The sequence below is a fragment of the Megascapheus bottae genome, chromosome 21 (genome assembly GCF_031878675.1).
Source record: "Megascapheus bottae isolate mThoBot1 chromosome 21, mThoBot2.hap1, whole genome shotgun sequence".
In the NCBI taxonomy this organism is placed as follows: domain Eukaryota; kingdom Metazoa; phylum Chordata; class Mammalia; order Rodentia; family Geomyidae; genus Megascapheus; species Megascapheus bottae.
The window spans coordinates 34,769,657-34,784,225 of record NC_143529.1 but is presented as its reverse complement, the minus strand read 5'-3'; the positions used below and the strand labels follow the sequence as shown (position 1 = coordinate 34,784,225).

At 36.9% G+C, this 14,569-nt stretch overlaps 1 protein-coding gene across 4 annotated transcripts in view; it reads right to left on the bottom strand.

Annotated features, from left to right (window-relative positions):
- The window catches only part of Gigyf2 (GRB10 interacting GYF protein 2), a 132,804-nt gene that overhangs the window by 101,304 nt on the left and 16,931 nt on the right, over positions 1–14,569 (bottom strand). For 3 of the 4 annotated variants that reach the window (XM_090355052.1, XM_090355053.1, XM_090355055.1), the window contains exons 2-3: positions 11,114–11,196; positions 889–1,018 (exon numbers count right to left, since the gene is read on the bottom strand). In XM_090355052.1, the coding sequence (XP_090211178.1) occupies positions 889–1,018; positions 11,114–11,154 (171 nt within the window). In that variant the 5' untranslated portion in view covers positions 11,155–11,196. Of the gene's footprint in view, positions 1–549; positions 614–888; positions 1,019–11,113; positions 11,197–14,569 lie in introns of those variants that run through there. The other variant, XM_090355054.1, reaches the window with a different exon arrangement.

The window sequence follows — 14,569 nt, the reverse complement described above, 5'->3', positions numbered from 1 at the left end:
TTCTCTGTTAATAAATTAAGAACGAAGTATATGGAGTAAGACAGAAAAGGGACAGTGCCCAGGCCCAGAGTTCAAGCCCCACGGCCAACCAAAAAGAAAAAAAAGAAGAAAAAATAAAAACAGAAAATGTCTCCCTAGCCAGATACGACTACCTTATATTTTCCAGTTTGACCATTTATAAGTGAAACAACCGTATTATATCTTTAAGACTTCTCTCTAATGACAACTTCATATTTAACTTAAAAGAGAAAAAAGGGGAAGTTACTCTCATTTTTCCTTCTCAGCAAAATAAAAGGTGTAATAAAGAGACTGGAAGCCAAGAACTGATGGCTCACACCTGTTATCTTAGCTACTCAAGGAGGCTGAGATCTGAGGATCATAGTTTGAGGCCAACTGGGTAGAAAAGTCTGAAAGACTCTGGTTTCCAATTAACCAGCAAAGAGACAGGGAGCTGTGGCTCAAGTGATAGAGCACTAGCCTTGAGCACAAAAGCTCAGGGACAGACCCCATCCCTTGAGTTCAAGCCCTACAACTGGAACACACACACACCAAAAGAAAGAAATCCTTCATTTGTCAGCTAACCAACAGGGACAGAAAGCAAAGAGGGGAAGGGGAGGAAGAAACGAAGTGCTGACTGTCCTGTTGCCAGGAAGCCACCTGCTTCTATAATGACATCATCGGCTTTCTTTAAGGAGGAGGCATTACACTTAGACCCATTGTTAACTACAGTATGTTTCAGTGCACGGAAAAGGGAAAAAAGAAAAAAACATGAATCAACATATAGATAGAACGTATATTTGAAATATATATTCATTTTATCAATGTATCATTGTAAATACCACCCTAAAGTCTCAGCCAAAATTCTAAACTCTTTTTCTACTGTTTTACCTTGTTGTCTTTAAGGAAAAGTGCTAACATTTCTTCTCTCCCATAGCGATAATCAGCTAATTTATACTTCGGCAGTGCTGGAGAAAGAGGAGGGGATGTGATACTCCCGCCACTGGACAGAGCTCGGAGCCTAGAAGAGGAAAGAAGACAATATAAAATGGCAGATATCCTAGCACTATGAACTTTTCATATGATAAACTGTAAGGAAAAAATGGTTTTAGTTCTTGAGACAACCAGGAAGAGCCCCGATTATCTTAAGGGAGTAAAGATTTTATGTGTCATGGCACACTATATGACAAGTTCACTGTGTGGTACTCAACTCTGTGGCAATCTTTCAACTTAAGGTCTCATAGTATATCCCTAAAAGCTTGGGAGCTAGGAAGGGGATGTTCTTGTATCAAATCAGAGAAAAGTGTGCCAGGTGCCACTGGCTCATGCCAATGGATGCTTACATCTGAGGTTTGATTGTAGTTTGAAGCCAGCCCAGACAGCAGAGTCCATTAAGACTCTCGTCTCCAACTAATCACAGAAAAATCTGGAAATGGTGCTATGGCTCACATGATAGAGAGCTAGCCTTGAGCAAAAAAGAGCTCAAGGACATCCCCCAGTCCCCAGGATGGGGGAAGAACAATATAGAAAAGTGAGGTACTTTTTATCTACGAGGCTGATTTAAAAAGTAGTGTCACTACTACTTATCAGTAAGGATGTAAAACAACGAAAAGTCTAAAGTACTGTTTATATTATGAATCAGAACACTTCAAAAATAATTTGGTAATAGGTAATAGGTAATTATATAAAAACTAATCGGGTATTTGGTAATATGTATCTCATAAAATAAGCAACGTTTAAAAGCTTATACATAATAAAATGTATAAATCACATCTAGGTTTTAACTCTTTATAGACATACAAAAAGAGGTGAAAGCAGAAAGAATCATGGAATAACAAAGACACCATCAAGGATAAGGTTTTATCATCTCCAAGGGGAAGTATGAAAGGGACTTCAATTGTACCTATAATACTTGCATCTATAATACCTTTTTCAGCTTGGCCATAAGTGGACAGGTGTTAAATAATTGCATTATTTTATAATTTAATAAAAAATCAGTATGAAGAATTAAAGGCAGCAATAAAGTATGGGACAAACTAATTATTACTCAAAAGAAAAAACTTTAAATGTACTCCAAGCTAACAAGGCACATCCAAGAAAAGAATTGGGGGTAAAGGAACTGTTTGGTTTGTGTGCCCGTCCTGGGACTTGAACTCAGGGTCTTGGTACTAGCTTGTCTGACTCTACTACTTGGACCTTAATAAGTCCACTTCCAGCTTTTTTGGTGGTTAGAGAGAAGAGTTTCAGGACCATTACTGCCCCAATTGGCTTCAAACCCCAATCCTGAGCCTCCTAAGTAACTGGGATTACAGGTTTGAGCCACCCGCACCTGGCTGGTTCCCAGTTCTGGGGCTTGAACTCAAGACCTGCGAACTGGCCCCTTAAGCTTTTGTGCTCAAGGCTTAGTGCTCTACAACTTAAACCATCGCTCCAGTTTCAGCTTTTTGGTAATTAATTGGAGATAATCTCATGAACTTTCCGACTGGGCAGGCTTCAAACAAACCATGATCCTCATATCTCAGCATCCTGTGTTGCTAGGATTACAATGTGAGTCACAGTGCCTGATCTCCTTTAATTTTATGCTTATCTGGCATAAGCAAAGATCTGGGGCCAAACCCCATTACTACAAAAAAAAAAAAAGACATTAAAAGAAAAAAGCAGAGGGGAAAAAAAATTAAGTAGCCTGTTTGCAGGACTATACCAAAAAACTAATACTGGGAGAACTAATACTGAGATTAGCAGAGTCTAGTGCTGCTAGAATTTCTGTAATACCAAGGCTAACAGAGATTGCAGTACCTTAATTCAGTTGGACAGAGCTTAATTCTGATTCACTGAATTTCCCCTTAAGTCTAGGGAATTTCCTAGGGAAAATTCAATAAAAGCACTAAAATATTTATTCCAAAAATCAAGAGGATAGGAAAGATGTACTAAATTGTAACACATAGAAAAGCTGGTATGGCCCAGCTTACATAAGTCATGCTTATATAATTGCTACTCAGGAAGCAAAGATCTAAAGATCAAGGCGTGAAGCCTGCCTTGGATGACAAATATGAAAAATTCTTACCTTCAATTAACTAGCAAAATGATGGAATGGTAGTGTGGCTCAAATGAGAGCGAACCAGTTATAAGTAAAAAAGCCAAACGAGAGCTTGATGGCCTGAGTTCAAGCCCCAGTACCAACACAAAATAAAAAGGAGTATGAAGGTCAGCTAAAGCACAGTAAATACTTGCAAATTATTGTAAAATTTAAGAAAAAAATGGTATGTGACTAGTACAAAAATGTGTAAGAATATACATGAGGCTAGATTTTTTTCCAATATTTCTATCTTCTAAATCATCAATGTTAGCATATTATAAACAATTTGGAACATATTTAAAAAACATTAAGAAACCCATATATATATATATATATACACATATATATACATATATATATATTATTTAGTACCCTAGCTAAGCCTCTCTTGGTACTATTCGAAAGAAAATTTTGGCTTATTATTCCATCAATACAAATTTTTAAATATTTTCACTAACATGGATATTTTTAGAATCTGGATTTGCTGGTTTTATCATAGTGTAATTTAAAATGCTTCTTTGTCCTCTGTATTTCATGCAAATTGGTAACTGGGTGTAGATTCTTGATAAGATGTGGGTTATCTTAATACTTCCCAGAGAGTGGTATATTATTCCATCAAAGGCACATAGTGCTTGGCTGTAATGCTACTACCCTAGTTAATGACAATCAATGCTTGGATGACTAAGTTCACTAAAGTGGTAAAGTGATTCTATTCTATCATTCTTTTTTCTTGCTGGAGCATTTCTGCAAAGAGAAACTTACCTCTCATATTATTTGGTACAGTTACCAAGTAATACAGTTTATACAGGAAAGGAAGAAAAATAGCTTATTTATTCATTTTCAAAACAGCAGCTTGGCTCACTGGCATCTTTCAATAGTAACAATTTATTAATATGTTCCAGTCCTCAGCAATTATTCCTAACAATCTTCAAACTGTATCATTATTGACCTGAGGAAAACTGGACTGGCTCCAGTTCCTTCTGACATGATCCTAGTTGCCTTAGACATCTTTTCTTTCTGGTATGTCAAAATGTCCCAGGTTCGTCTTATGCTATTTTTTGCCTCAGATCTAGAATCCACCGTTTTTCCAAGGAGCCCTGATTCTCTCTAGTATACACAAAGATCACGTTATGGTGCTAGAAGTGTTTATTACTACTGGCTTCACCTTTATTTCATTTCAAATGTCTCCTAGGCTAAGAGGTTAAACCAAGTTCAACAAGGAGATTAGAAAACATGTTGAGCTATTCAATCACTGCTGAAGAATCTTCCAGGAAACTGTCATCAATCCTGTAAAGTTAGACTCTTTTCAGGAAAAGTAGAATTGACATCTCTTGAGAACTCAAGGGAATCTTATACATATGTTAGCTTGTTTCATCTCACTTCAACTTCATAAAAACTCCAATATAACAGACATGAATAGTGAAATGTAAAGGACTGAGAAGGTAAGCTCAGTGGTTCAATGTATATGTGAACACACACACACACACACACACACACACACACACACACACAAGAAAGAAAAGAAGGGAAAGGAGAAGAAAGCTAAGAAAAAACTAGAAGCTGAGGGGTTAATAAATAACTTGCTTACTGGTCATACCCAAAAATCTAAAATTCAAATCTAGGTTTTTATGGCTAAAAGGACTGATCTCAACATTATATTTAAAAGAGCTACTGATTGTCAAACATTAACTTGAAGATGTTCATTTATTTTTTATCAGAAATTATTCAGAAGTATCTTCTTTAAGCTAATATGCTCCCCATAGTTTCTACTACTGAAGGTTGTATACAAGCGCTCTCAAAAATTATTCTAGATTGAATTACTCCTCACATCAAGATTTTAAACTCATCTTACCAGTCCCATCCAACAGACAGACTCCCAATGGCTTACCAATATCCAGGACTGAACACTTTCTACCAGAACCAGATCTACTGAGTAACATGATCAAAGATTTCTCCTGCTTTTTTGAAGAGACCAAGCCAATCAAGAGTGCCTATGTTAGAATGACGGGTGTGCTGACTCAACAGGCAACAAATTCTCCTCAAAGCCCCTTACCTACACAAACTTAGGAAAGCTAAAAGCCTCCATACAACGTTCACCTCCAAACAGTCATTTTCTCACCATATATTTTCCCCTCAAACTCTAAACATACCTTAGTGACTTGTTTAGTGCAACATTCTACTTCCAACTATGCTTAACTTTCCTCCTCATTTCTGTATCTTCAATTTCCTGTCATTTCAAAACCCAGTGCTAAAACCAAGAGAAATTTTCTGTCTTCAAGGTCATCATCTCCCTGACCTGCACTGTTGAAGGCCCAGTTCTACTTTTAAGTAGCAATGAATGGTACCACCAACCATCTTAAAAACCTCATGACATCCCTCAAATTTTCACTTGAGTGCTGCTCAAGGCACAGACATCAGCTTAAGCAATCTGGATATACTACTTACTGGTAGCTCATGCTGCTGAGAAGGCCGAGATCTCACAACCAAGGTCAAAGCTAGCCCAGGCAAAAAAGGTGGAGATTCCTATCTCCAATTAACCAACAAAAAAGCCAGAAATGAAGCTGTGGCTCAAGTGATAAGCTCCCAACTTGAGCAAAGAAGTAGGCAACAGTGGCTCACAACAGTAATCCTAACTACTTAGGAAGCTGAGATCTGAGGATCACAGTTCAAAGCCAGCCCAGGCAGAAATGTCCATGTGACTCTTCAATAAACTACCTAGAAAACTCCAGAAGTGGAACAGTGGCACAAATTGTAGAGTGATAGCCTTGAGCAAAAATAAGCTCAGGGACAGTGTCCTTTAATTCAAGCCCCAGGACAAGATAAACAACCAAAAAAAAAATTTTTTTTCTACATGATTTTCAAATCCAGATGACTTTTGACACGGTGACAAGTATTCATACATACAGTCAACCAAACCCCAAATGCCCCAAATCTTGTTCTTACCCGTCTATTCATCCCAAACTCTTTACTCCTTCTAGTCACAGAGTTAAGAACACTAAATTAAAGGGTTTAAATTAAAGGACATTAAATTAAAGGGATTCATCCTTTACTTTTCCTATACCCATTCACTAAATCTAAATCTCTTGATCCAGCAACTTTATTGTTGTTAATGCTTTTATTATAGTAACAGTATCCTCAATTGCATAACTAGTCTTAGTCCATCCTCCACGTTACAGCAAATTACTTACTTAAAATGCAAATATGAATTTTTAAAAAAATCTCTCCAATACTTCACTGACACACAATGACCAAATAAAACTCAAAGACTTCACATAAAAGGCCAGCTCCCAATCACATTTCTCCTACACTTCATAGTATTGTAAAGGCAAACATCTGAGTACTTCTCTTAAATTTGCAATTTCTTGACACTTTAATCTTTAAACATGCCCTTTTTGCTGCAGAAATATTTTCCAAACCTTCTTCAACAATGTGGAGGAGATGCTAGGGAGAAGAAAGGTTAAATGGGAAGAACAGAGAAGTAAAGTAGGAGTGTGGCAGGACAGAGTAAGATCTAGATATACAGAATGTAGCAAGCATTTTGGTAAAATGTTTATCTGAACCAGTCTTAATATTCTCTTCTAACATACTCTTGGATAATATCTCCTTTGCTGCCTCATTAAGCTTACTACCCTTTCACTTCTTTTGTAAACTAAGAATTATATATTCTACCCTCCAAAACATCTCCCATTTTCTCCACAAAAATCCCAGATAATAAACCATCAATCTCAGGTTTACATGCTCTTTCCCCCAAGCACACTCTACCAAATACATTCAACCAAACATATTGTGTCTACCTCTGACTAAAGCACTAAAATAAACTACCAGCTTACTAAATGGAGAAATACTATGTTTTTTAACAATGTAATTAGTTTTCCTAATGCAAATACATATACAAAAGACATAAACCACAAAAAGGTGACTGTTTTAACAGAGGTATAAACAAAGTGCTCTGGGGAAAAAGAAAATCTCTCTTTTGCAAAGAAAGATCTGGAAAGAATTCTTGAAGACCACAGAGATATGACACAAGAAACCTCAAAAAGAAACATTCTTTTGTAGGCAAGTAACTATAATAATTCTTTCTACAATAAAATCTTTGTCTAGATCACATGTTGTGGTACATGTTTCTAATCCCAGCATTCAGAGGCTAAGGTTGGAGCAGGGAGTTTTAGGCCAGCCTAAGCTACATAACACAGCAATATCTCCAAAGTCCTCACCTCGACTAAAACTGAGATTTCTGATTCTCAAAAACACATTATTAAACAAGAACTATTGGCTGGTTTCTTATATGCCTTAAAATATACATTTGAAAAGAAACAAGAGTGATATAAAAAAACAAAACCCTAGCAAAGGCTCTTGGGGGTATAGTATTAAGGGTAATTTAGATTTTGTTTTCTTCTTACTATTTCCTCCAGATTTTGGGAATGGGTATGTTTGTTACTATAAACAACTCCCAAAGGGATTTAGCACACATATACACAAAAAAGTTGTTAATAAGACAGCACTTAAGTATTTCATCAAAGATAAAGACACAGGATCTGCACAAATACCATCCAAAAACCCTAAAAATGAAACTTTTGACTTAACAATTCTACCTCCAAGGCATGTCTAAGGAAAAGGATCAGAATACAAACAAAACCATTCAGATGTGTATATGTACATATTACTTACAATAGCAAAACATTAAAAATAAGTTTACTTTCCAACAATTCACTCATTCATTTAATAAACATTTATTGAGTGCCTAACTATGTGCCAGGCACTGAAGATACAATGAACAAGCTATACAAAAATCCAGTCCAGATATCTGCCCTCATTGGAGCTCACAGTCTAGTGGGAATTAGAGGATGAGCTATCAATAATAAAGAAAATACGTGCACAGGGTTTTTGGCATGTAACATTTTATATAGACTACTGAAGGAATTAGAGATAGAAAGTAGGAGGGACAGGGGGCAAGTTGTACAGATGGTTAGGAAAGTTCTAAGGTAGTAGAATTTTAAAAAGGCTTTAAAAGGTGACTATTTTATACCTAGAAATGATTTACTTGTCCATTAAATCTATCACATGCTTTTAAGTTGTTTTGATGGTTCTGTAATAAATGTCTTTATCCAAATATAATCTGCAGCCTACTGATTTTATAAATTGTCAAGTCCAAGCCTACAGGTGTATTCTATCCCCACAATTTTCAAAGCTCTCCCATCTTCACAACTGCCCCCAGATACAAATAAATCTCTTTATTTTATAAATCTCTTATTGAACATATTTTACATTGTTCATTACAAGAATGAAGACCTTCCTGAAGAGAACACCACTAAATGTTTCTGTACCAGTGGAGATACATATCAATTCAGTGCAATCACTGCAACCCTTCATTTTCTGATGGTTTGGAACACTCCTTTCCTCGGGATCCAGAATGAATACATTACATGTAGAAAATGTGACAGTAGTCCCTATTCATTCTGTGCTTTCTAGCTCAGGGTCAGATCGCTGCTTTAAAAGCTTCAAGGATTTTGATAAATGATACCAATAAGATAGTGCCAACTTAAACCTTCGTCCCTCACTTTATTAGCAATGTCTGTGACTTAAAGTAAGCTGCTAAGCTCCAACTCCTGCAGGGTAAGAGAAATCACAACCTGATAACACAACTGGCTTTAGGATGGGACTAGTTACTGCCCACTGCTAAAACTATCTCAATTGAGCTTTGGTTTAAAACACAACAAAACACCATCAAACAAAACTTCAGAATACCAATGAAAATGAGGGTGCAGAGGGACTACTGACAAATGGTTCAAAGACACAGAAATACCTAGAAGTGATTTACTGTTTAGGAATATATACTACAGGACAGGGGCCAGCCAAATTATTCTGTGCAGGGGCAGAGAAATTTTTTAAGCCCTGAAAAACTAATGTAACTACTAGACCTTTCAAACTAACATAAAAGTAACCAGGGAAGATAGAAACAAATAAGTATGGTTGTATTGCAATAAAATTTTACAAAACTTTACAAAAGCTTCACAGCCCCATGGACTGCAGTTTGGCAACCTATGATATAAAACATCAAGCTAAATGTCAGATAACAACAGTATTATCAGTTCGTTTCGGTTTTGTTAGTGCCTGCTATTGCTATTTTATCTAGATAGTGGGATACTTTTTTATTATGATTATTTATTTTTGGTGGGTCATGGGGCCTGAACTCTGGGCTTGGGTACTGTCTCTGAGCATTTCAGCTCAAGGCTAGGGCCCTACCCTTGAGGCACAGCCCCACTTCCTAAAGGATTTTTTTTTTTGGTGGGTCATGAGGCTTGAGATAAGAGTCTCAGGTCTTTTTGTGCCCAGGCTGGCTTTGAACCTTGATCCTCAGATCTCAGCTTCCTGAGTAGCTAGGATTACATGCGCCCATCCTAAAAGACTTTTTTAATTTAAAAAAAAAAAAAACCTTCTTAAACTACTTAAGGATTTTAACTATGTTTTAATAAAGAAAAAGATATAAGGTTATATAAGAAAATTATATTATGTAAGAAAATTATAAATTCAAATAACAGAAGAGCTGCACACAAAGTAATTTGCAACGTGAACTACATGAATTTAAATCCACCTGTTAAAACAAGTTAGTAAGGCATGAATCAAGATTTAACTATAAAAAAAACCATTAAAAATATTTTTATAATGCAAAAGTGACAACAGCCTCTGCATACTATATCTGGAGGACTAGTTAAACAAATGATAGTACAACCATACAATGAAACTATTTAACAGAACAGAAATATTTATTGATTTTTTTTAATGATGGCTTTGACTTAGATATCTTTTAAAGTTACAAAATTGAGTTACAGTATAATCCCATTTCTGTGAAAATAAGTGTACATATACACAAATAAGATACATAAAACCACCTGGAAAAATACACCAAGATATTTACAGAGATTACCAAAGATGGTGACATTTAGCTATTATACCTTCTCTTCTATCTTATAATGTCTGCTTTTTTTGGTAAAAATTAATTTGGTAATAAAATGCTTTCTAAAATAGAAAGTACTAAAACAAGTGCAGCATCATTGGGGTCAGCATTTTAAAAAATAAAACTCTTAAAACTTCAGAAGTTGCATCAATCCTCAAAACTACAAAAAGTAATTTCTCCTCAGTCTCTAAATGATAGCTATAAAGGTTAAGGAAATCAAGGAATTACAGATAAAGAGAAATGTATACCATTGGGTAAGTTGTCATAAGAATCCTCAAATCAGGAACTACTACAGAAAGTCTTATCAAATCACCTAGATTACCATGAATGTTTAAGGCACTAATCCAACTTGTATATTATAAATACTGTCTCTGACATTACCCCAAGGGTTGTTCGAAGTATGAATGGAAAAAGTAACTATCATTATTCACGCCACTGAAGAGAGGATCTTCAATCACCAACTTTTGGGGAAAAGGAAGAAGAGGGGGGGAAAGTCACACTACAATGTGATGGATCTCAAAATTCCATGAGAATTCCATATTCGGGTCCAAATAATCTGTAAGAGACTCAAAGGTCAATTAATTGTTATTATGGCAAGTGCTAACTCAATACTAGATGGGCTATTGCTAATAGCCAGTATAATTCTGGACCACCTGTCTAGCCCACCAATAAAATAAAATTCAACACCTTCATTAAAACTACTTTCTCAAACAAGTCTATGAATAGCAATTATGAAACAGAACTGTAGCAGAAAACATATAGATATTAAATTGTTACATTTTACTTATATAAACTTGTATATGTACCTAGACAAAGACTCAAAATATAATGTTCTAGGATGGTGTATTATGGTGAGTTTTAATTCCATTATCAACACATAACCAGACCAAGAAAAAGAAAAATCAATAAAATATGGAATGTAGTCATTTGCCAAATATAATTTTATTACTGACCTAGCCACACTGTTTTCAACTAGGCACATAAAGCAAAACTTCAAAAACATGCACATATATAGACTACCCAGTACCTGTATCATTAACTTACTATATACTGTACTAGCAAGTAGAATGAGACTGAAAACTCACCATTCAGGTCCAAAGTTCAGTGTCTGAGTTTCCGCTGCCATTCTTCTCTGTACTTTTACAAAGAATTCTATATGTGAAGAAACCTGCTGAAGAGAAAAAATAGCTCCATACAATTAATCAAGATTAAGTGCGAAATTCCAGAAAATGCCAGAATGTGCAGCAGAGTACATATTTATAGTTTTTTTTCTCAACTGAAATCATAAGAATCAGATTTTTTTTAATTCCTACTTATAGCAATATAGCAAGAAAATTGAAATTAATAAATCTACCCTACTCTCCAAACTAATCATCTTCTTATTTTTATCTGAGAAAGAAGGCATTACATAGCAGCAACTAGTGAAGCAAGCAGAAGCAGACAAATTAAGGATCTTCTCTATTAGCTTTAGAGCAGCGGACATGAATAAAACACATTTAAGTTCCTCTTATTGACTTGGAATATCCCCATGTTACCCTGAGAGACAAGGGGATTCACCTCCCTGCTTATTATAGGCATGTGCCACTTTATTATTAAGGACCTCCTCACCTATCTCAACAGTATCTGCTGTATTCATTCTCACTTACTGGTTACCAATTTGCACCTTGCAGATGCTTTTAAAATATCATCTTGGGTATCTGGGTTAAAATGATAAAGCCAAGCTGGGACTGTGGCTCAGCAGTAAGTAGAGTGCTTGCCGAGCATGTTTGAAGTCCTGGGTTCCGTTCCTCAATAACAATCAACAGAAAAAGTTGGAAGTAGTGCTGTGGCTCAAGTGTCCAGACCCTGAGTTCAAGACCCAAAACAGACAAAAAAAAGAAAAAAAAAAATCAAAAGTGACATTTCAGAAGCAATTATAAACCACGTGTAGTGGCATACACCTATAATCCTAGCTTCTTAGAAACCTGAGGCATGATGATGCCAAGTCTAGTAACAACTTGGGCAACATAGTGAGACCTTATAAAGCAAAAACAACAAATAAAAAAGTGACAAATAATAAATATAGGGGAGGAGGCTGGACATGTAGGCCAGAGATATAGAGTGCCTGCCTAGTATGTACAAGACTCTAAAAAGGAAGCTGTCAACGACCAGTAGCTCACACCTATAATTCTATCTACTCAGGAGAATGAGATCTGCAGATAAGATTCAAAGCCAGCTCAGGCAGGCAAATCCAAGAGATGAATATGTACAATCAGCCACCAAAAAGTCAGGAAATGATAAGCTAAGCAAGAGCTGGGGGCCAATGGCTTACACCTATACTCTTAACTACAAAGGTGGCTGAGATCTAAGGATCGTAGTGCAAAGCCAGATTGGGCAGGAAAGTCTGCGAGATTCTTATCTCCAGTGAAAAAGTCAGAAGTGGAGATGTGGTTCAATTGGCAGAGTGTTAGACTGGAGCATAAAAACACATGGACAGTTGCCAGGCCTGGAGTTAGCTCCACAACCTGTGCACGTGTGTATGTGTACACGCATGTACACACACGCGCACACACACACACACCAAGAACATAATTCCTTCTGTTCATACCAGAGTACCAAAAGAGGGGAAGAAAAAGGGAAGGAGGGAATGGAATAAAAGTCAAGGTATGTTAATCTCCATAATCAACTGTAACCCTAGCTACTCAGGAGGCTAAGATCTGAGGATTGCGGTTCAAAGCCAGCCCAGGCACTAAAATCCTTTGAGACTCAAATTCACCATAGATATTGGGAAGTGATGCTGTGGCTCAAGGGGTAGGGCAGTAGGCTTGAGCTGTAGAGCTCAGGGACAATGTCCAGACTCAGAGTTCAAGTCCCATGATTGACAAAAAACAAACAAACAACAACAAAAAAACAACCTGATGCTTTCTTTCTTAATTTTAATTTCTTTGAAGTTAGATTGCCTCTTAAATATCATGTTACAATTGTCACTGCTGGGGTATAGTTGGCTAAGCTGTCTGCACATGAGCAATTCTGGTTCTAACTACTGCCTAAATAGCTTCAAAAATTACTAGAAGATTGCACTGAAATAAACTTTATAATCTAAGGAAGGGTAACATTGTCCTCAAAGAATTGTACTCACTACCTGACTTATGAATGGTAACTCTCTATACAATACCTCAATATTAACAATAAGGTTATATATAAGGGCTAGGAATACGGCTTAGTGGCATGCAAGCAGCCCTGAGTTGATTTCTCAGTACCCCCTACAGAAGAAAAAGGAAGAAGGGGTGCTGTGGTTCAAGTGGTTAGAGCTGTAGCCTTGACCACGGAAAGGCTCAAGGACAGATCCCAGGCCCTGAGTTCAAAGCTTAGGACGTGCCTGTCCCACCCCAAAAAGATCATATTTAAAAAGAAAAAGGAAATTTATTATATGACACAAAGGGGAGGGGGAAGCAAAGGGATATTAATGGCATAGGGCAGAATAATCCCAAGTGCAGAGAAAAAGAAAAAGAAAAGGGAAAGGGGAGGAGAGGGAGGAAGAGAAGGAAAGCAAAGAAACGAGGGAGGGTGAGGGGAAAAAATAATAAAAATGAAAAGAGGAAGGGAGAGGAGGCAAAGAAGACGGTGAGGGAAAGTATAATGAAGACTTATGGATACTACTCATATGACACTATACAATCCAAATAGTCACATGTAGCTGCACGGAAGTATTTAAAGGGGTTAAAGCAATTTATGAGGCTTGGTAACAGCTATAATCTTCATTAGTCAAGAGGATAAGAGGGAGCCAGGTGCAGTGGCTCATGGCTGTAATCCTAGCTTCTCAGGAGGCTGAGATCTGAGAATCAAGGTTCAAAGCCAGCCTGGGCACTAAAGTCTGTGAGACTTTTATCTCCAATTAACTACCAGAAAACTGGAAATGGCGTTGTGGCTCAAGGGGCAGCGGGTATCCTTGAGCTGAAGAGTTGAAGGACAACACCCAGGTTCAGAATTCAAGCCCACAACCCACCAAACAAAGAAAAACCGCCTGACTTACATAACTATAACCCCTCTATACATCACCCTTATAATAGCAACTTAAAAAATTGTGGAGTAGCAGAAAGAGCATGGAGGAAATGGGAAAATATTAATGAGAGCAATGAAAAATTCTCCCACTAACTTCCAAATGACCCTCTGAAGGGGAAGAAAGGTAATAAATATTGAAGGAAACATATTTCACCATTATACTGGTCAGCCACGATCAAAAGGCCAGTCAACTGAAACTCCTCCCCAGAGTTCTCTATCCTTCGTCTAGTCATTTTCCCTGAGATCTGGTTAAATCCTGAAGATTCTTCTTGCGTGATTCATTATAGTTCTCAACTCTTTCATCTCATGTCTACCAGGAATGATAGGTGATACATGTCTATAATCCCAGCACTGAGGAGAAGATACTGAATTCAGCTCAGCCTGGGCTACACACACATTCAGTTAAAGCCAGTTTGGTCTATACAGTGAGACCTTTGGGGGAGGGGGAACTAAATCCTATTACTTTCTCTGACTCAGCCTCAAAATCAACTTCATTCTCT